This window comes from Alexandromys fortis, unplaced genomic scaffold (genome assembly GCF_014885135.2).
Source record: "Alexandromys fortis isolate MF-2015 unplaced genomic scaffold, M_Fortis_MF-2015_v1.1 scaffold_86, whole genome shotgun sequence".
In the NCBI taxonomy this organism is placed as follows: domain Eukaryota; kingdom Metazoa; phylum Chordata; class Mammalia; order Rodentia; family Cricetidae; genus Alexandromys; species Alexandromys fortis.
The window spans coordinates 351,354-372,993 of NW_026067965.1; the positions used below are offsets into that span (position 1 = coordinate 351,354).

Sequence of the window (21,640 nt, forward strand, 5' to 3'; positions counted from 1 at the left end):
GGAGCCCCTAGAGAGAGAAGGGACTCATGAGGAAAGAGCAGAGATGCCAGAAAGGAGTGAAAAGTCCGGGTTGGAAGGGCTGTTTGGTTGTTAAGACAATCTCCTTAGTATCCCTAACTTACCTGGGCACTCACTATATAAACCCAGGCTGCCCTTGAACATTCAAGGTCCGTCCATGCCTCTGCCTTCTGAGTTCTGGCATTAAAGGTGACTTCCCCCATGCCTAGCTTGGTGGGGTTTTGTTTTGTTTTCTTTTTTAAGAGAGCCATGTATGGTTTGCAGAGTTCAGCAAAGCAGCCAGATCAAATAAAGGAAAGACGTGTTTTGGATTCAGCAGTGGGGAAGTTTTCCGTGACCTTGGCAAAGGCCCTTTTCATGGGGCTGGGGAGGAGGTGGCCAGACTGCAGTGGCTTGAGGCTCAGGAACCCAACAATACAGCTGACAAGTAGAGACGGCACCGGGGGGAAAACAAGGCCTTGTGAACCGTGTGGATTCCAGCTCTCCGTGCACACTGGGGAAGCCAAGAAAATAGTCTGTTCGGCCTTGCCCAGCCTGTTCTGGTGTGGCAGAGCTTCGGCGAATTGGCCCCCACTCCCCGACCATAATCGCCTCAAGAGGCTCATGGCCTACTCTGCTTCCCTCTCCCGCAGGCCGCATCTTGGACCTGAAGACGGGGACGGTGAAGAAGGAGGGACAGCAGTCGTCAATGCGCATGTGCATGGGCTCGCGCCGCTCCTTCATCTGCAGGATGAGGTTTGTGGGTTGGCGGAGACCAAAGCCGGGGTGGGGGCATTCGCTCGACCCCCGTGCTCTCAGCCTCAGGCGAGGCTGCCTTCTATCCCTCCTCGTAGTTCACTGCTTCCCACCCATCCTCTTTGCGCACCTGTGTGTGCTGCGTTTTTCTTCTCTCTCTTCCTTGTTCTTTTAATTTTCGTTTTTGTTCTTTTATGGATTCCTAGTCAAGGCTAGAATTTGCTCTGCAGACCAGGCTGGCCTCTAACTCTCAAAGACTAGCATCCAACCTTGATCCTCCTGTCTCAGACTCCTGAGGGCTGGGATTACAAGCTTGAGCCACCTTTGCCCAGATGAGTTAAAACTTTTTTTTTCACTTCCTTGACTTTCAATAGAGTGTTTTGTATATAGTTATTGCTTGAATTCATGGAAGACTGGGCCCAGGATTCCTCACCACCAGCAAAATCTGAAAGGGAATAAGAGGCACGGGGGGGGGGGGGGGGGGGGGGGGGGGGGGGGGGGGGGGGGGGGAAGGGGGATTGTTAGATTGTTTAAGTTCTTTGTGAACAAAAAAAAATGTCAAGGAAGCTTTTTGTATCATTAAGGTGATAACAGGGAATGAGATATGCAATATACTTGCAGATATACATGCAGCCAGCCATGGATAAGGTATAAAATAATGAGAGAGGTCAGATATGAAGCTATGCAATGTCTTGCCCTGTTGGAGTAATGAGGTGCCATTACTATGATAGGAAAAATGGCTGGAAACTCCTTTAGGGTGAAGGGAAGTAGTCATCCTTTTCAGACTGAGGTGCCAACCAGCCAGACAACTGATGGGAAAGATGAGGGGCCAATTGGGTGTATAACTCTAGAACCCAGAGGAACAACTGATGGAAAAGATAAGGGGCCAATTGGGTGTATAACTCTAGAACCCAGAGGAACAACTGAAGAAGGGCTCAGGGATCAATGCTGAGGTGGCAGCCGAGCTGAGAGAAAAGTCACCTGAAGGCAATGGAGCAAGGACATCAGAGGACAGCGCATGGGGCCCTGCTCCCCCAGTGCTGGAAAGCTCAGTTGAGCATCCAGGCAGGCAAGAGCGAAGCAGAGAGAGCGAAGGAAGTATCCGAAATGCCACTACTGAGTCCCAAATGCAAGGTCTGAGGCTCCAAGGCTACTCCTCAGAGTGAGAAGCAGAAGCTGGAGCTAAAGGCAAGCAAACAAGGCAGACTCTGTCTCTTCCGCCCAGCCCACCCTGAGATGCGTTACCCCCAGGACTGCCTTCAGATACCTCTCCTGACCAGTGTGGAATTCTGCGTCCATCTTGGTTCAGCACAGCATTGCCTGCACCGTTAGCCTTCTCTCCTCTCCTTTACGCTATGTGATCCCACTGAACTACCCATTCCAGATCAAGCACAGCAGATCCATTGGCTAATGTTACTTTTACGCGGTTGTCTGCTGCCAGAAGTGACTTAACAAGTGTTAAGTGGTACTATAACATTTTAAGGAGATAATGCTTTAAAATGAATATTTATCTTTCCTGATTCAACGTCATTTTTAAGATTAGTGTATGTTTTAACAAAATCTATTCCTTATGTCTGGAAAGATAGCTCTGTTATTTAAAAAAAAAAAAGTCAGGCATGTCAAGCATGGTGGTGTGTGCACTTGTAATCCCAGTGATGGGACAGGTGGCGACAGGCAGACTCCTGGGTCTTGCTGCCTACTGGGCAAATCCTAGGTGAGAGACCGTGTCTCAGAAAAACAAGAGCATGGCATTTAAGGAAGACCAGCTAAGGTTGTCCTCTGGCCTCCATACAGACATTTACATACATGTGAACACGTGTGCTGTATATATGCGCACACACAGAGACACAGAGAGAGAGAGAGGGAGGGAGAGAAAGAGAAAGGGAGGGAGAGATAGAGAGAGAGAAATGTACAAACCTATGTATCACCAAAGTCTCTTGCTCCTTACGCCTAGGTGGGCCTACAGAACCCCCTTTTACAAAACATCACTTTAGGGGGTCCGGTGAAAGATGTGGTTTCTCTGCGTCTGCTGCTCTCCAGGCTGAGTGCTGGGCCTCTTCCAGAAAGCCCTGACAAGGTGCCAGGAAGGTGCTAGAGTAACAATCTGCAAATCGTCTCTCTGCCTTAGGATGGAGTCTCGCCGGCTGCCTGCTTGATGTCGCCAGTGAGCTGGACACTGTGCACAGCATCCAGCCAGAAACAAAATATTCTCAGCTAACGTCACAGCGGGGTCCTCTTATCCTAGCTTGGGGACACTTAGTGAGGCCAGCTGATATGAATTCTTAATTAATCCTGTGGATGAACTGCTCGGAGGCATAGCACAGTGTTTCGATTAGCCATTACACAGTGCCACTGTCCCTACCCAGATTAGCCCGTCTTTCCGAGCCCAGGCATGCCTGCAGAGAATGTACTCAGAGCTGCCCATCAGAGTAGGAACCTGTGCTCCCTGGACTGGCTTGAAAGATGTGCAGCATGACGTCATCAACAAAGCAGCACAGCTTCCTTGGGACACTGGGCCCAGGCTAGCAGAAGGTGCCGAGGGCCCTGTTGGCATCTCTGAGTGGCAATGTCACAGATTGATCCTACTATGGAAATTGCTCTGGGTGCTGGCAGCCCTCCAAGGTCTCACAACATAATTGGACTCTTTCGTTTTTCTTTTCTTTTCTTTTCTTTTTTTTTTTTTGCATGTTGCAAATGAAGACATCCAGGCTGGCGCTTGTCATGTAGTTGGGAAACGGAAATGCACTTAACAAGTGGGCCTGCCAAGTGATGGCCAGACCTTGATACCTGGGGATGCTGAGAGTCACTGAGAAGTGATCAGGGAGGCCCTGCCATTGTGGAGAGGGCTTCATGCCCTGGGTCCCATAGAGGGACCCCCAGGCGGACCTGATTCTTTGCCTATGGATTCCTTGTCTCCACCCTCCCCTTGCCTTTGCAATCAGCAGGCTTCCAACTGTGTGGTTGTTCCTAGAGCCAGCCCCCCTGGTCGGGGAGGGGCATCCACAGTGTGATGCTCAAGCTGCCATCATCACCCTCCTCCTTTCTACAAAGCCACAGGTTCCACTGAAATGATCTGTGGTGCCAAGGATGGCTGGCCTTCTCCTTCAGCGTTTCCGCAACTCTCTAGTGCAGAGATGGACTGTGATATGTTTCTTGTGCATGTGAAACACTGGCCAAATTTCCCTTGTAGGGCAACCAGTGAAAGGCAGGCGAGCCCACGCCTGCCCTTTGGAAGGACATTAGCCATGGGACACAGCGGTTGAGAACCACCTGCTTGATAGCAGGGTTACCCTTCAGTGTGAGGGGCAACAGAAAGTGAAAGTAGGGGAGGAATTTTACAAGGTGCTGGTCCTAGGTAACTTTTGTATCACTTGGTGTTTGCCAGCAGCCAGTGGTGGCAGGCAGGAGCAGCAGCAGGAGGCATCTGTTAGTGTGATGGGTTCTGTACAGTTCTTGGGTAAAAGGATCTTTAGTCCTGCAAGGGTGAAGGCTCATGTGCTGGTCAAAGATATTGAGAGTCCTCAGCTCCTGACTACAGCTGGCATTACAGTCTCCAGGCTGTTGAGGTATCATCTTCTTCAGCTGTGATAACAGCCAGTGTTACAGCTCCCAGGCAGGCGATGCTGAGACTCTTGACCCTAAAAACTTGACTACTATAGAATTCTTCCAACAACAAGGCCTACGGTTTCTCTTTGGCTCTGCAGGCTTCTTGCCGTCTGCTGTCAAGCAGCTGTCCATCCTGCCCCACGCAGTTCAGCCTGCTGGTGGCTTAGCTAGGGCTGGCCCTACTGCGCTCCCGCCTCTGCCTTCACCATTCCTGTGCTCTCTCTGCTGCTTCTGTTTTGTGTGTTACCAGCTCAAGCTCTAATAATAAAAAAGTAATTAAGACAACAACAAAGTTAATTAAGAAAAGATTGCTCCAGAAAATCTTCTCACTGGGCTTGATTGTCATAGCAGGAGAGGCAGCACAGCAGAGTGTTCCCCAGATGGGGGACACAGAGTGAGCCTGTTGAAATAAGAGCGGCGGGGCTGTGTCCCCAACACCCCGGCCGCTTGGCTAGCTCATGCCCGAAATAACAACACACAAACTGTATTCATTTAAACACCGCTTGGCCCGGCTAGTTCCAGCTTCTTATTGGCTAGCTCTTACATATTGTTCTAACCCATTTCTAATAATGTGTGTAAGCACCCCAAGGTGCGCTTACCGGGAAGATTCTAACCTATGTCCATCTTGGGTCGGAGCTTCATCGCGTGTGCCTCAGAGAGCAGAGCTATAGGGAGAGCGGAGCATGGCGTCTCTGCTCCAGAGAGCAGAGCTGTCGGGTCTCTCCGGGAGCAGAGCAGAGTCTGACCTCACTTCCTCTTCCGCCCAGCATCCTATTCTGTTTTCTCCTCCCACCAATGCTTTAACCTATCAGGGCCTGCCAAGCAGTTTCTTTATTGCTCAATGACCTTCCTCCATCATGAGCCGAAGAGGCAGCTTAAAAGGGGGCATTTGCATCAGTCACAGCAATCCATGCATGCAAATGTGGGCTAGTGTTTTCCCCCATTACAGTTCTAGTCTTCTGCTCCCCTCCTGGCTTAGGTAGAAATAGTTGTAGGATTAACGTGAGTTCGCCCAGGAGTCTAAGAGTTTAAAATTCCAGGAAGAAACTATTTCAGATAGCTCTGGTTCAGGCTACACCTTCAAGAGTAGTTTTTACAAGGTGTCTATGAAGAGTTCAGAGGAGCCTGTGCTCACGTAAGGGTTCTCTCACTGGCTGCTTGACTAATATTCCTTTTGCTCAAGATAGTCAGAGATGCAAGAGGAAGTTCAATGGCCTTGCACACCCCCCATGTTTAATTTTCCCCTCCCCCGTACCTCAACATCCTTATTGATAAGGAAGGGAATGTCAGAAAGATTGTTGGCAAATTAAAAGAACTCATCGTATGTGCTGCCAATATGGCTTCGTCAAGTCCTTGCCTTATGAGACCTGGGTTTGACCTCCAGAGTCCACGTGAAAAGAACCGGGTGTGGTGGCACACTTTAGTAATCCTAGCATCAGAGATGCAAAGCCTGGAGGATCCCTGAGGCGCAGCCACCACAAGCCTCACGTGGCAAGCTACAGTGAGCAACATTATCTCCAAAGAAACAGATGGAATAGCATCTGAGGTATCCTCTGGTTTCCACATGTACATGCAGCACATGCACTTGTACAGACATACACACACGTTGCACCTGCACACACTTGAACACACACAATGAGCTTACACTAATAATGATTTTTTTTTTAAAGCACTTAACACTTGCCTAATGCTTCAGGGTGAGGTGCGTTCCCCTTGTCTGTGTTAGAAGCACCATGAGTTTCGTGTATTTACTGCAGCCTGACTGGTCCTAATAATAATGTGTTGACTCTTAGGTGTGGAAATGCTCCCCTGGACCACCTGCCTTTGAACAGAATAACCACCATGCGGAAAAGATTCAGGTGGGCATTCCTTTCTGTGATGCACTCGGGGACTAAGCTAGTAGATGCCATGATGGCCCCACACTGGGGAATAGTTCAGCTTGAAGAGGGGTGGAAAGTGTAGGCCCAGGAGGGCACGTGTCAGGGTGGCAGTGGCTGGGGTGAGAACTGGGAGTTGGGTAGAATTTATGTGTGACTTTCAGGTCAGGATGGTGGGAAACCGAGATTTAAAACCATAAAGGAAATAAGGGAGAAGGTAGCTTAGATACCCAAGGGGTCGCCAGCATCTTGCCTTGTTCCCATATCGTGAAGAGAGCCTCATGTGTGTCCTTCCTCAGGAATGGCCTTGGCCCTGTGAAAGAAGGAGAAGCCCAGTATGCCGTGGTCCACTGCACAGGTTACATCAAGGCGTGGCCGCCAGCAGGTGAGCAGAACTCCTGATAGATTTCTGACAAGGCAGATGCCTTTACCTTCAACTGTTGTACTGGCTTCAGAGTATTCTTGGAGGCCAGGTGGTGATGTGGTACACACCTTTAATCCCAGCACTTGGGAGGCAGAAGCAGGCAGATCTCAGTGAGTTCAAGGTCAGCCTGGTCTACGTTGGGAGTTCCAGGACAGCCAGGAATACTACATAAAGAAACCCTGTCTTGATCAACCTACCCATGGACCCAGCAATACCACTCTTGGGAATATACCCAAGAGAGGCCTTATCATGCAACAAAAATATATGCTCTACTATGTTCATAGCAGCATTGTTTGTAATAGCCAGAACCTGGAAACAACCTAGATGCCCTTCAATTGAAGAATGGATGAAGAAAGTATGGAATATATACATATTAGAGTACTACTCAGCAGTAAAAAACAAGGACTTCTTGAAGTTTGCAGGCAAATGGATGGAAATAGAAAACACTATCCTGAGTGAGGTAAGCCAGACCCAAAAAGAGGAACATGGGATGTACTCACTCATATTTGGTTTCTAGCCATAAATAAAGGACATTGAGCCTATAATTCGGGTTCTTAGAGAAGCTAAATAAGAAGGAGAACCCAAAGAAAAACATATAGGCATCCTCCTGAATATTAACCTTCATCAGGCGATGAAAGGAGACAGAGACCCACATTGGAGCACCGGACTGAAATCTCAAGGTCCAAATCAGGAGCAGAAGGAGAGCGAACATGAGCAAGGAACTCAGGACTGCGAGGGGTGCACCCACACACTGAGACAATGGAGATGCTCTATCGGGAACTCACCAAGGCCAGCTGACCTGGGTCTGAAAAAGCCTGGGTTAAAACCGGTCTCACTGAACATAGCGGACAATGAGGACTACTGAGACCTCAAGAACAATGGCAATGGGTTTTTGATCCTACTGCATGTAGTGGCTTTGTGGGAGCCTAGGATGTTTGGATGCTCACCTTACGAGACCTGGACGGAGGAGGGTTTTCCTTGGACTTCCCACGGGACGGAGAGCCCTGATTGCTCTTTGGGCTGACCAGGGAGGGGGAATGGATTGGGGGGGGGGGAGGGAAAGGGGAGGCGGAGGTGGGGAAGAGACAGAAATATTTAATAAATAAATAAAGAAAGAAAAAAAATAAAGAAAAAAAAAGAAACCCTGTCTCAAAAAACAAGCAAACAAACAAACAAACAAAACCCAAAGAGTATTCTTGGAGAAAAAACAAGAGAGTATCACCATTTTCTTTGTGGTTAGAATGTCATTTTTACTAGAGAAAGCCCCACTATCTGAAATAGGTTTCTAAAAAGTGGAATTGGTGGAGCCTTTGCATCATCAACCTCTGCAAAGGTAGTGTGGAGATCTGAAGTGAGAGTTTCAGCATGTTCCCACAGATGCGCACGTCAAAGTCACAGAGAGATGACAGATCATAATAACCATTGGCCAGGAAGAGGAGAAACGAAACCATCATATCTTGCTGGTGGGAAAGTAAAATAGCATAGCCACTTGGAAAAAACAGTCTCAAAATGTTAAGCATGCAGTTACTATATGACTTCACAATTTGACTCCTAAATATCAACCCAAGAGAATTGAAGACCTAGGTCTACAAAGGAATTTGAACACAAATTTTTATTCATTATGGACAAAGTGCTAAAACAGCCTGAATATACACAAAGTGGTAGATAGATGAACAAAATTTCATGTATCCGTACAGGGAATACTAAATCACCAGAGTATTGCTGTGTGGCATAGAAATCCAACAAAGAAAAGGACACAAAGACTGTGGCCATAATACAGTTAGAGAACATAGATCAATAACCTGCCTAGTGTTTGGAATAAATGAAAACAGCACGTTGGCCATTGGCAAGCAAATGAAAACAAAGAACTGTAGGATAAAAGGGGTTTGAACTTGATGTTGTAGCACTGGTTCTAGCTGGATTATGCTCACTCTGAACTGGATTTTTGTCTTGGAGGGGATTGTACAAGGCACCTTTCTGGCCAGTGCAGGCATCTACAGGGACCCTTCCTTCACTGACTGACGCTGCCTGCTTCACAGGGAGAGTGAGGCTTTGCTGCCTGTTGCCCAACAGATTGTACCGCTGATCTGCCATGTTGATTTTCAGCCGTGCCATGGGTTGTCTGGAAGTAAGATAATTTCTCCGTACTGTTTAAGGGTTTTCAAAGGATGAGGTTTTTTAAATGTCTGTGAATATCATCAGCACCTTTCCAGAATTCCAAAATGCACGCATAATTGTAAGAATAATAACTGTTTTCTGAGTGTTCCCCACGCCAGACATAATTAGAACGATCGCAAGAGTAATATGGTATTGGCAGAGTCTGTGCACCTGCAATTCAAAACTGTACAATCTAAACACTCCACACTGACGTTTATGTATGTATACACATGTATTCACACACACACACGTGTGTGTATGCATGTATATATTTATATGTATACATGCACAACCTGTCAGTTAAAAAGATTTTTTCCTTAAAGCATTTTCTTGGGCTTTATTGGATTGCTATCACAAAATATTACAGACTGGATAATTTGCAATGAAAAGAAATTTCTTACAGTTATAAGTGGAGACTTCAGGGCTAAGGGGTTGCATTGGGCAAGGGCCTTCTGGCTGTGTGTCAGATTATGACAGAGGGTGTCATCCGGGGAGAAACTGACACCTGGAACCTATGAGCTTAGGTCTCTCTCCTTTTGTTTTATTTTTTGAGACATGGTCTTCTTACTATATATCCTGGCTGGCTTGGAACTCCTGATGTAAACCCGGCTGATCTTAAACTCCCAGAGATCCACCTGCTTCTGCCTCACAAGTACTGGGATTAGAGTGTGCCAACACACACAGCTTCTCCTTCTTAAGGAGCCACTAACATCATCATGAGGTTACTATAGGATCTGAATCAACTCTCATCCCCTCCAAGAGGCCCCATCTCCAAACACCATCAACATATGAATTTGGGGTTTCAAGTTTCTAACTCATAAAATTTTGGTAACATTTTTTCCTAACGTGTATGGCGGTTTTGTGTGTGTGTGTCTGTGCACCATGTACAGGCTGTGCTAGATTCCCCAAGGACTGGAGTTACAGATGGTGTGAGCCACCATGTTGGGAGTCCAGTGCAGGTCCTCTAGATGGACAGCCAAAGCTCTTCATTGCTGTACCATCTTTCCTGTCCCCTAAAAGATATCTTTAAAACATGGGAAATGCAACTTATTAAACTGTCAGTATGCTGCTTGCCAAAGGCCTGAACCAGACCCAAGAACAGGGATTGAGAAGGCCTCCAGCCCTCAGTTTAGAAGACCTGCTCCCTCAGTTCTGATAGTGCTACAGAACCAGCTAGACCCTGGAAATACAGAGTTCCCATCAGCGGAAGAATTAGCAAGAAGCAGTGCAGTAATAGTATGAGGCCTTTCGTAAATGGCATGGCTAATCCCATCTGCTGCTATTCCTAGGAGCATCAGTTAGTGCTTGAGAAGGTAGGTTTGTAGTAGGAGATTGTTCCAGGAGGTGGAAATAAAAGCAAATGATTGTGGTGCTGAGAGGGAGCCAGGCAGCCGTGTCTCCATTATCCAGTAAGTATGGTAACCTGTGTGTGGCCATTGTTTTGCCAGTCTCTCAGGGCCACACCCCAGGCCCATTCTTCTAGGAGTCCTCAGATAAATGGAGAGACCGTGTGTCCCGAAGTGATAGGAAAGTGTTTTATAAGACAGTCATCCTTAGCCGGGCGATGGTGGCGCACGCCTTTAATCCCAGCACTCAGGAGGCAGAGGCAGGCGGATCTCTGTGAATTCGAGACCAGCCTGGTCTACAGAGCTAGTTCCAGGACAGGCTCCAAAGCCACAGAGAAACCCTGTCTCGAAAAACAAAACAACAACAACAACAAAAAACAGTCATCCTTGGGGATAGACAAGTCCCTAAGCCAACTGAGGTTAGAAGAGTTGCCCTGAAGAATGCCCATACCCAGGCTTCATCAGTAGTTCAAAATCTTCTTGGGATCCATGCCAATGAATGCCTCGAATCCTACTTAATCTTTCTCTGCTTTAAGTTAGTTCATCATGCTTACTATACCAGGCAAATTCCTCTTCTGGTTCTGTGCTCAATGCTCTGCTTTTCTGCCCCTTTTGGGGGGTTCCACACCCATGGTTTCACATGACTAATGCCATTGGCATGGTAAAACTCTCTCAGCCTCTGTGAGAAAAGAGGCTGTGGCATCCAGAGGATGAGCTCCCCTGGAGCTGCAAGGGTCTCAGAACTGTTGCTGTTTGCTTGTGCGGGGGCAGGAGGACTTATTCTTCATCTTAAATACTGGTCCTTGAAACTGCCACTTAAGGAATGGCTGAAGGAGCCAGGGTGTTCCACTTAGAGAAAATGAGACATGATTGCTGTCTTCAAGTATTTGAGGGGGTGTCATATTGAAGGAGGAATTAGTCTCAGGGTAGTTCCAGGAGGCACAACTAGGAGCAAAAGAGGAAAGTTACAGAAGCGAGAAGCGAGCCAAGGGCATGAACGGGCATTAAAAATGCAAGATAGACACATTAAGCTATGGAAAAAAAAAAAAAAACAGTTTTCATGGTTAACCAGAGCTGCACTTTAAAACAATTGGATACCGTTTTCTCATAACCTCCTAATGGACCAAAGAGGGAAACGGCAAATGACGCCCAGTGTTGGGAAAGAAAAGATGCTTTCTACGGCGCCGGTAGGAATGCAAATTAGTGCAGTGCTTGAGCAGAAGAACGGGGCACTATGCCAAACATTTGACAGTGTGCGATTTATGATTCGGCACTCAGATTCATGGGAATTTACTCTAAAAATTGACTAGAAATGTCTGTAGATTGTGTGCTTTAGCACAATTTAGCAATCGTGAAAGCGCCCAGTGAATCTGAATGTCACTGGCAGAGAATTGGCTAAAAATCTGTGGCTAAAAATCACAGTAGCATGGTTCACAGACACCAGTGAGAACATGAGATATTCAAGAATGAAATAAACTATGAATAATTGGTTTGAAATGGTTATAAGACATAAACATCTTGATTCTTAAATTATAAATGAATAAAAGATAGGTGTATGTTAAAGCTGGAATATTAATTGCTTATTTCTGTGTTTGGATTGTTGGAGCTTTTTCTTCTCTGTTCATGTCTGCATTTCCCCAAAGTTTAACCTGACTTTAATAACCAGAGAAAATGATGTTTTGAGACATCAATCTGAAATTTCAGAGGAGGTATCCAAGATGATTAGATCGTGTGGTTTACAGTGAAGTTAAAGCATGTCATTATCTGCCTTCTTGGTCTGCTCTTCTCCTGGGTGCATCTGTGAAGACAGGGGTTCCGGAGAAGAAGGCCATCTTCCTGTATCATGACTCACGCACGCCTACAGGGGACCTAGCTGCCCCTGCTGCCTTGTTCCATGGCTGCCGATACTGATTCTTGATTAATGGCTGCATTCTTCACACATAAAACACCAATTCTACCTTATTGTTGGCGTCCTGCAAGACCCAAGGGCATATGTTGTGTTCCTGTTCTCATCCCCATACATCATCCAGATAGCAAACATTATATTCATGAAGACAGGTTGAGTGGGTGGGTGGATGGATAGATGGATGGGTGAGTGAGGGAGTGGGTGAGGGAGTGGGTAAATGGGAGAGTGGATAGTGAAAAAAAGAAGGGCTCCTTTTTTTTAAAAAAAAAAAAAGAAAGAAAAATCATGACTCTCGAGGAATTTAAGGAATTTCTAAGTTTATAGAATTCAGTGTTTATGGAGCTCTTTTAAGACACTTAAAGACAGTGTGAGGTCTAGATGAGTGGCTAAATTAAGTCATGACTCTTTTACCTTTTCCTAAGGTCATGGAACTGGGGTACTAGATTAGCAAACAGCTCCTGGTAAGGACTATTAGCTACAATGCTGGCCCTGCTTGCTCAAACTCCGCAATCATTAACAATGACTAAGTTACGGAAAAGATTTATGATGGCTAGCTAAAGTCACTATAAATATCAGAACCCAACCTCCAGAAAAGGTTAGCAGCCAGGATGGACTTTGCAGTGCAAACCAGAGCTGTGTGGACAGAGTTCTTGACAGCCACTCATAACACGTGCACTTGGGCCTGGATCAGTTAACTGTACAATCGTGAATCTTTCTTCTTCCTTCTGCCCGTGCTATACAAACCTCAAAGTAGATTCTGGTATATTCCAGAAGCCCTTTCTGGTATGTAGTAGCCTTCCTGATTAGCCTAACAACGTTTTGCACTGTACTGGTCCAGCGTTTGGAGTTGGACTAGCAGGCACTGAGTTCCTTTTTCCCATCGTCCCCATCGTGCGGTTGTTGAGTTTGTCACAAACCACTCAAAGCGGGGGTACGTTTTATACATTGGGGGTGTGCTCAGAGTCTAAAGGACACTAAATTTCCAGAAGTGTGACTTATTTTCTCCCATTGTCACCACCCAGCCCTGGCTTTTCATAGAGGGCTCATCGTCAAGCAGGGTCATTTCTAAAGTGGAGACGTGGCTTACCACCTAGTCCATGTAGAATGCCTGGTAACCTAGCAGAATGGCTGCCCAAGAGAGCCGAGGTCTGGCCCAGGTTAGGGAGTTTGACCCCAGAGTTGATGACTTACCCCTGGGACAATCAGGAGCTGGAAAGAGCTTGTGTTGGCACTAAGCACTTTCCTCACGGATGAGGTGGGTGTCTTTTTCTCACTTCATTGATGACTTTCAGTAAGCTGTGGCCACAGCATGCCACAGGCTTGAGGTTATTTTGCAGTTCTGGCCAGAAGCCTCTGGGGTCAGGCCAGAGATCATACTTCACCCGACAACTCGGCCCCGCCATGAGCTCATCCCCAACAGCTCTGGGCTTCTGGCAGTTTGCTTGTTGAGTGCTCTGTTTGTTTTTCTACCATGTGAGAGTCTCCAATAGTTGCGTGTTGGATTTTGAGGCCACTAAATCACAGGCAGTGGCTGTACCCCTATGCTCCCCAGCCCCCAGCCATCCTGCCTTATCCATATGTGACATGCTCAGGATTTCTCTAGACGTCAAAGCCACCATGTTAGCTTATGAGATAGAGAATTACAGTCACAGTCTTCTGGCTTTTCATTCTCAGGCAGGAGGAAGTGACTCTTCTTGTTCCCTCCATAAACGTTTTCTGAGCTCCCAGTGTAGATCACGTTTTTCAATAGTAGCTCCCTTCACTGACAAGAGACTGCCAAGGGTTGGCTCAACGAAAAGCCCTTGACCTGCTTCACGTATTTAACTTTCATAAGAACCATGGCGAGGTGCAGGTACTATTATTTCTTCCTTTCTGGACACCTAAAGACAGCAAATGTGAAGCAGTTAGCCTAGCACCCATGGCTAGTGAAGGAGTAAGGCGGGCTGTGTATTCAGTCAGTCAGTCATCTTGGTACATTCACTTTTGTGATCACCCTATTCCCCGAAGGACAGGGATGCTGTTACTGGGCATGTGGGTGGGGCACCAGGGAGTAGCATCAGATCTTGGGGATGGAATGCTGATCCTGAGAGCTTGGACCCTTCCCTGCTTTCCATGTGTCGGGTTGTGAAGGGTGTTCTGTGAACTACATAGAACTTGCTTGAAGGCAGAGTGAGGACTAGTGCTCGTGTCTCTCACCCTGGGAGAAAATGAAGCTGAACAAGGGCAGGAACATGCGAGGGAGCTAGGACAAAGCAGGTTACATGGGGCAGGGGTGGCAGTGGGATAGGTCCCCGTGAGGCAGGTGGGAAAGCTACAGCCCACCCTCAGGAGGTCTGACTGCAGTTTGTGTGCTTACATCATCAGGCTTCGCTGGCTTCCCTTACTCCAAAAATAGAGCACAGATCACGTTACGATCTTGACTAGAATTTGAATGTCGACTATTTGGTCATTGTTATATTGCAGCACCTATTTATGCACTGTTATCTATCATCTGTCACCTATCAGATCTGTCGCAAATCTGTCAATCATCCATCCATCTTCTATTATCTATCCAAACTGCTATCTATGTAGCTACATGTTCATGTGCATGTTGGCAACGCTAATTAGACTCAGTGACAGATTATTTTTAAAAAGAAAGAGGCTAGGCGTGGTGGCACAGACCTTTAATTCTAGTGAGTTCTAGGCTAGCCAGAGTCATACGGTGAGGTCCTATCTCAAAAGGAAAAATTCAATATAAAAAGAAAGATGAAAGAAGACATGAAGGGAATATGGGAGGGGAGTTCAAGAGGAGTTGGGGGTGAATAAAATCAAAACACATTGTATACATGTGTGAAATTCTCAAAGAGTAAAGTACATTTTAAAAATTGTTATCCTCTGGGGCTGGAGAGATGGCTCAGAGGTTAGGAGCACTGGCTGTTCTTCCAAAGGTTCTGAGTTCAATTCTCAGCAACCACATGGTGGCTCGCAACCATCTATAATGAGATCTAGTGCCCTCTTCTGGCGTTCTGGCAGAATACTGTATACATAGTAAGTAAATAAATCTTTTTTTTAAAAAGTCGCCTATCACCTGTCATTCATCTGTCACCAACCTATCTATCAAATCTATTGGCTGCCACCTCTTTCATCTATTCCTCACTCAAATCTGTTATCATCTATCAAAGCCTCACCTACCTTCCATCATCTCCCTTTCTACCACTTGCATGTTATGTTCAGTTGGCCGGGTAGTAAGCAGATCTCATTGGTCCATCTCGTTTCCCTACACCAGAACTCTGACATTATTTGACCTGTTCCTCCATGTCAAGATGAGGCTCCAAATAACATGCATCTGGAAGGGTGAGCAGGCGCCACACTCCTGAATCCTCCCCACTTGAGAATTTTCCCACTGTCCTGTGCAAAAAGAGTTGAGGTCAGAAGGTGTCCATGGGGACATTTCCCCGGCATCTTTGGCAGTTAGCTTCTACCTTCCGACATACAGATGGCTAAGTCTGCCTTGGTTTTCCTTGTATAATCTCCCCCCTCTCCCGTTAGAACACACGTAGACTATTTCCCAAAGTCCTTGAACTCAAATTTTTGTTCAGATACTCCAGTGAGGTTCATTTTAATAATTAGACCAAGTCAGCGTGTGTTGCAGGCTAGAACTCTCTCTGCAGGTTCCAGCGTTGCCCCTGTGTCTCGGGCGCTCTGTTCATGCCTCAAGTCCCACACTCATTTCCTGGGTTGACTTTGGCCCCCACTTGGAATTTTGCTCCTCATATTCATTTCTTTAGAATTTCTTGATCTGATTTTCTATTCATGGCTACCATTTCCGTTTTTAGCTTTTGTAATGTGACAAGTGTGCTTTTCATCGAAACTCAGTCTTGTCTTCCTGCAGCCATCACCTCCTCCAGATCCCGTGAGGATTGGCTTTAGATGTTTTTTCCTTATCTTTTATAAAGCAACTGAAACTATTTGCTCTGGTTCCTTCCCTTAATGTCCTCTTTTCCCCACACTTCTGATTTCCATGCCCCTCACCATGGACGAGTCGCTATGCAGTGGTCCATTCTGACAGCTGAGAGTTGCTCTATCATCCATTGCAAAGGTTCTGGAAAGATCTGAGAGTCCTTGGCAAGGACAGAAGAGGGATGTTTGGCTTCGTGGCAGTCTTCACAACACCTGAACCAAGTCTCGCTTGCCTGTTTCCAGGGCTGTGGCCGGAGTGGCAGGTTACAAGTCACAAATAGCCCCAGTGAGAATCTTGGAAATCTTCAGCCATGCAGTTTCCGAGGAGTCTCTGACTCTTCCCTGGGACTTGCCCCTCTTCTGGCCTTATCTCAAGCAGATCTTACTCTGAGCTTTAACTCTCTGCTGCAAACCTTCCGTTCAATCTTCAGGCATTTACAGGGATGAAGGCTATGTTGTGTCCTTCCTCAAGCCCACCTGGCCTGATCCATGCATCCCCCAAACAACTCCACCCTTGCAAACCTTCCCCAGTTTCTGGCTCTGAGATACACTTCAGATCCCACGCCAGGCCTTGGCACCTTTTATGGTAAATTGGAAGGGACAGGTAGGTCCAAAAAGCACCAGTACCACCGTGGCTTTGCTTTGCCAACTGGAAAATCGGCTTTGAGGATTACCAAGCAAGATTCCTGAAATACAAAACACCTGCAGGCCCAACATTCTTTTCAAAATGCCTACCAAGATAAAAAGTCCCTAGACCACAACAAAAGGATTCCATGCAATCCACTGGGAAACCTCACATTCTGCATTTCTCTCCTGGCCGATGCTGCAGTCTCTGAGAAGCCTACAGTGATGAAACCTCTTTATCTTTATTGAGACTGCTTCCCAAATGTGTTTTTGCAAAAGTAAATTTTTTCCCTAAAATTTACAAATGTTCCTCAGGGAAGGCATTGGCGGCGTGCCGTGCGTGAGCAAGTGCCCTGAATCGAAGACAGTTGTTCCCCTTCTGCCTTTTGTTTTTGTGGAACGCACAAAATATGTCTTAATTCATAGGAGGAGGTGAAGGCCAGGGACAGCCTCTTTCCAGAGAGACTGCAAAACAGCCCCACTTTGCATGTCTCTGCCCTGGGTTCCTGTAATCTTTGGTGAGGAATGAAGAAGCCTCCTTGGCCCGTGCGCCCCTGTGGACCTTCCCTTCCCAACAGCAGTTTCCAGTTCCATCTCATTTGCATTGTTTATAGTCTCCAGATTTATTTCTGGCTGACAGGAGGGAAGAGGCTCTCCAAGGAGGGCGAGGTAATTTAATATGGGGTGAAATGAGCTTGTGAGGCTGATTAGGGAATCGCTAAAACCTGTTAGAATAGCTGGAATTAGTCTGTTCCTATTAAAAACCGCTTTGCCGTTCCTGCCAGGAAGCACTCCCTCCTGAATCCTCTCCACCCACTCTGGCACCAGCGGTGGCCCTGTGGCCCTCCTCCAGGCCCTGTTCCGTTCCCTGTGACACTGTTAAGCACATGGCATCGGAAGGAGCTGAATCTGTTTTCTCCATCAGCTGGTGAGCTCCAAAGACTAAAAACAGACTTCTCCCTCCTCTGCAGGAGAGGGCCAGGCCCCTACCTGGTGCTTGTACCTAGAGGATGTCACAGCCAGAGAGATTGGGGCAGCATCGCGGGCCAGCACGCCTTCTGTCCTGAGGAAGATGGTCTCAAGTCCTTCTGAATCACCGTTGAGCCCTGCATCTAGGCAGAGATCAGCACAGGGAATGCTAGCTGAGCCCCAGGATGAGCCTACCTCCTGTGTCAGTGCTGAGGGCGGCCATAGCTGAGGTGGTCCTGGTGGCATTAAAAACAAGCCATAGGGAGCAGATCCCCTTTTCCTGGGAATGGAGTTTTGCTTTTCAAGTCCAAATCTAACAGCAGACCACTCAATAGCAGCTGCCCAGCCTAGCCAGCAAAGGTGCTTCTCTGCCTCCTAATTTGGTAGCCACGCACTGGTTAGGGAATGCGGTGTCTCCACTTAATGTTCGGGCTAAGCCTCTGCTGCCACCAGGCATATCACCGCTCCTCTGCTAACCGAAGAGCGGGGGCCCCAAGTCGGGGTATCACTGTGCCGCACCCACGTGTCAGTGTGGCGAGAGAGCGTCACAAGACTTCTCAGGAGTGGGAAGCCTAAGGACCAAAGAGCATCATGGGTTAGCCTATTTAAAATCGAAATGTACATTCTTCCTGCCTCAGCCTCCCAGTGTTGGGGTTACAGGCTTGGCCACCACCATACCACCTTATTTTGTGTCTTTTTAAAAAAAAATTATGAAAACGTAGAACGTGTTCATTAATAAAACTTTGGACGGGAAACCATTCAAGATAGAGGAAAATTCGCTCATAAGCCCATTATATAAGGTTTAAATTAAACAGTAGCAGTACCCCTTTCTTCCCTGGACTTTTCGCTGAAGGTCAAGCGCACTATCTTCTAGTGTTTTTCTCTTTTTAGAAAACATAGTTTATATGAGTTCATTCCTTTACATGGCATTTAATTACTCATTCATTCTCCAGCGGGGAGTGTGACTCTCATCTCCAGTCTGGAATCTGGTGTAGGGCTGGCAAAGTCTACACACGGCAGAGGATTCTCTGTCCATGAATTCTGACGTTTCTGAAGCTCAAGCCCAGAAGTAGTGCAAAGATGGATGATTTAGATTGACAGAGTGACCACGGAAGCACCCTGCAGAGGAGGATAAGAGTGTCCTTTCCCTGCCTGCTAGCATCTCTAGACGTGTCCATCATCCCGTAAGGCGTTATCCGTCTGATATCTGGTGTGAACTCAGAAGAGATGTGACATTTTCAATCATGTTCTTTAATGGGAAATTCCATTTGAGGGCACACAACGTTGTGGGTCTTTCCCTCTGAACTGCTTATTCCTAGATGCATCGTCCCAGGATGCTTTGTGCCTTTCCTGATTTCTTCTTGGCTGTCTCGATACTATTGTATTCGGACCGCTATGTGTGTTGCTACCATTGCCTTCTAACCCGGGCTTACCTTTGGCTCTCCTCTATGCTGTCTTCCAGCCCCCTGAATGTTTTGGCTGCTCAGAAACAAAACTATGCTTATGTCTTTCCTCTGTGGGGCTTGCAGAGCTGGAACTCAAAGATGTCCCCAGGCTTCTCCAAGGATAAAGAGTTTTAACAGCCTGGGTGGAGGATGCTGTGCTCTTGATTTTGTTGTTTCTTTCTTGAATTTTTTTTTTCTTTCTCTAATTTTTTTTTCTTTCTCCACAAAGATTCTCTGGCAGCTGATCCTTTATTTATTTATTTTTTCTCTTTGCATGTGTTACTTTTCGGCTGACCTGATCCAATCACAAACCATCATTTCATCTTGTATGGTCTATAAAGGTAAACTGTAGGACCTTCCAGTGTTGTCTATCCTTGCCGAGTGGTGGTGGCACACACCTTTAATTCTGGTATTCAGGAGGCAGAGGCAGGTGAATCTCTGTGAGTTCGAGGCCAACCTGAAATACAAGAGCTAGTTCCAGGACAGACACCAAAAGCTACCAAGAAACCCTGTCTCAGATAAAAATAAATAAACACCTTGCCCTGTGCTTTGGGAGGATGCATCAATATTTAGAAGACATCATTTCTCCTGAAAGTAAATTATAAATTTAACCAGGCCTATTAACTATATCATCAAACTATTTTATGAAGTTAGGTAAGTTGGTATTAAGTTTCTTTTATGTGGAAAAACACATTTAAGAGTAGCCAAGAAAACCCTACAGGGGATGTACTGGAAGACATTAGAACACAGGGCAGTGCCTGTAGTTCAGGTAGCATGGCACTGGGGCTGGGCCTGATTAGTGACTGGTGGAATAGAAAAGAAAGTCCATAATTAGACCCAATCATGCATGGGGACTTGTCACAGGATGGAAGTGGTATTTCAGATCATTCTACTCTAAACAAATATCAGACAACTGAAAAGTCACATATTTGAAGACAAACGGGTATCTATCTCATACCCTAACGCAAGAGTAATTGAGTGTCTGAGCAGCTAAATGTAAATGTTGAGGCCAGGAAAGCACCAGGGGGAAGCAAGGAGGAGCCATTTTAATCTCTGCAGGAGAAAGGGCTTTCTAACGGTGGCTCGGACACATCATAAGCAAAGGTAGAAGACAGAGGGCCACGTGGGAGAACATACTTACAGCATCTTTCTCTGCACAGACAGCTCTTTTCAAGTGAGACCCCACGTGATAGTGTGAAGCTATAATCCTATCTCCCAGGAGGTGGAAACAGAAAGATAAGAAGTTCAAAGTCATCCTTGGCTACATGTGATGTTCAAAACCATCCTGGGATATAGCAAACATGTCTCATAAACAACATTGGAGAACAGGTCACCAAAATCCCAACAGAACAGTGGGGAAGAACCTGAACAGAAAATTCATTAAAACTCCAAATGCAAAAGCTGTTCCAAACATGAAGTGGTGTTCAAACGTCACACTGATGACTGAAACGCAAATTACGACATCTATTCTCACCTGTCAAACTGACAAAAACTGACGGCACATTCTGTTGGCCAAGAACATGGAGGAACAGACTTTCAGACATCAGTGGCTGGAATGCAAACTGGTACAGCCCGTCTGGAGGGAAATTTATCAAAACAGAAAGAATATCTATAGTTGACTCAGCATTCCCATTTCTAGATAACTGGTACCCTACAGGTACAACTCCAATGATTAAAAAAATTATACATGCTAGAATGTTCATTGTTTCTAATTCCACAACACTTGAGAACACCTCACCATTCACATACGAGAGATGGTTGGGTAAACATGGCGAATCAACACAATTAAGTGCTGTGCAGTCCTGAGAATGAACTGGGGAAGGGCTTGCTCTGTGGACAAATCTGAAGGGTTTCTAAGATGTACTGTGTATGTCTGTATACATGTATGTTCATGTCTATGCAGGTACATGTTTGTGTGCATGTATGTACGTATATGTATGTGGAGGCCAAAGGGCAGCCTCAGGTGTTGTTCTTTGGGTATCATTCACCCTGTTTGTTCGCTTGTTTGTGAAAGAGTCTCTCAGTGGCCTGGAACTCACCAAGTAATCTAAGCTGGCTTGTTGGCAAGCCCCAGAGATCTGCTCATTTTTGCCCCTTCAGTGCTGGGATCACAAGTTTGCACCAACAGATGTGGTGGTGTATGATTTTAATCTCAACATTCAAGAAGCGGAGGCAAGAAAGATCTCTGTAACTTTGAGACCAGCCTGGTTTATGCAAGCTTCAGGACAGCCAAGGCTGCATAGTGAGACCTTGCTTTAAACAAACAAGCAAATAAAAACCAACAACAAGAACAAAAAAATGACCAACAAGTGCACGCCACTTCTGATGGTCTTTGGTTCCTTGTCAAGGGAAAGGTGAATTGTTTGCAATGTCAACAAGACCGACTTAGTCTTCCTATTGGTGTTTCACTCAACTCCCTCAGCGAGATTGTGCATACGTAGAGATGAGTGACTTCCATCTTACCTTCCGTCACTGCCTCTGTGCCATCCACAGATGCAGAGGGTGATGGACCATGACATCATCAGGCACTGTCAGGCAGGGAGGCACAGGAAGTGGTGTGGGGCTGCTGAGCAGCTGGCTACCTTCCCAGCTCT

General features: G+C 46.4%; 1 protein-coding gene across 2 annotated transcripts in view; it reads left to right on the top strand.

Moving 5' to 3' along the window:
- Arnt2 (aryl hydrocarbon receptor nuclear translocator 2) overlaps positions 1 to 21,640 on the top strand; it is a 144,296-nt gene that overhangs the window by 84,084 nt on the left and 38,572 nt on the right. For both annotated transcript variants that reach the window (XM_050154055.1, XM_050154054.1), the window contains exons 6-8: positions 651 to 753; positions 6,153 to 6,218; positions 6,536 to 6,621. In XM_050154055.1, coding sequence (XP_050010012.1) covers positions 651 to 753; positions 6,153 to 6,218; positions 6,536 to 6,621 — 255 coding nt within the window. The remainder of the gene's footprint in view (positions 1 to 650; positions 754 to 6,152; positions 6,219 to 6,535; positions 6,622 to 21,640) is intronic.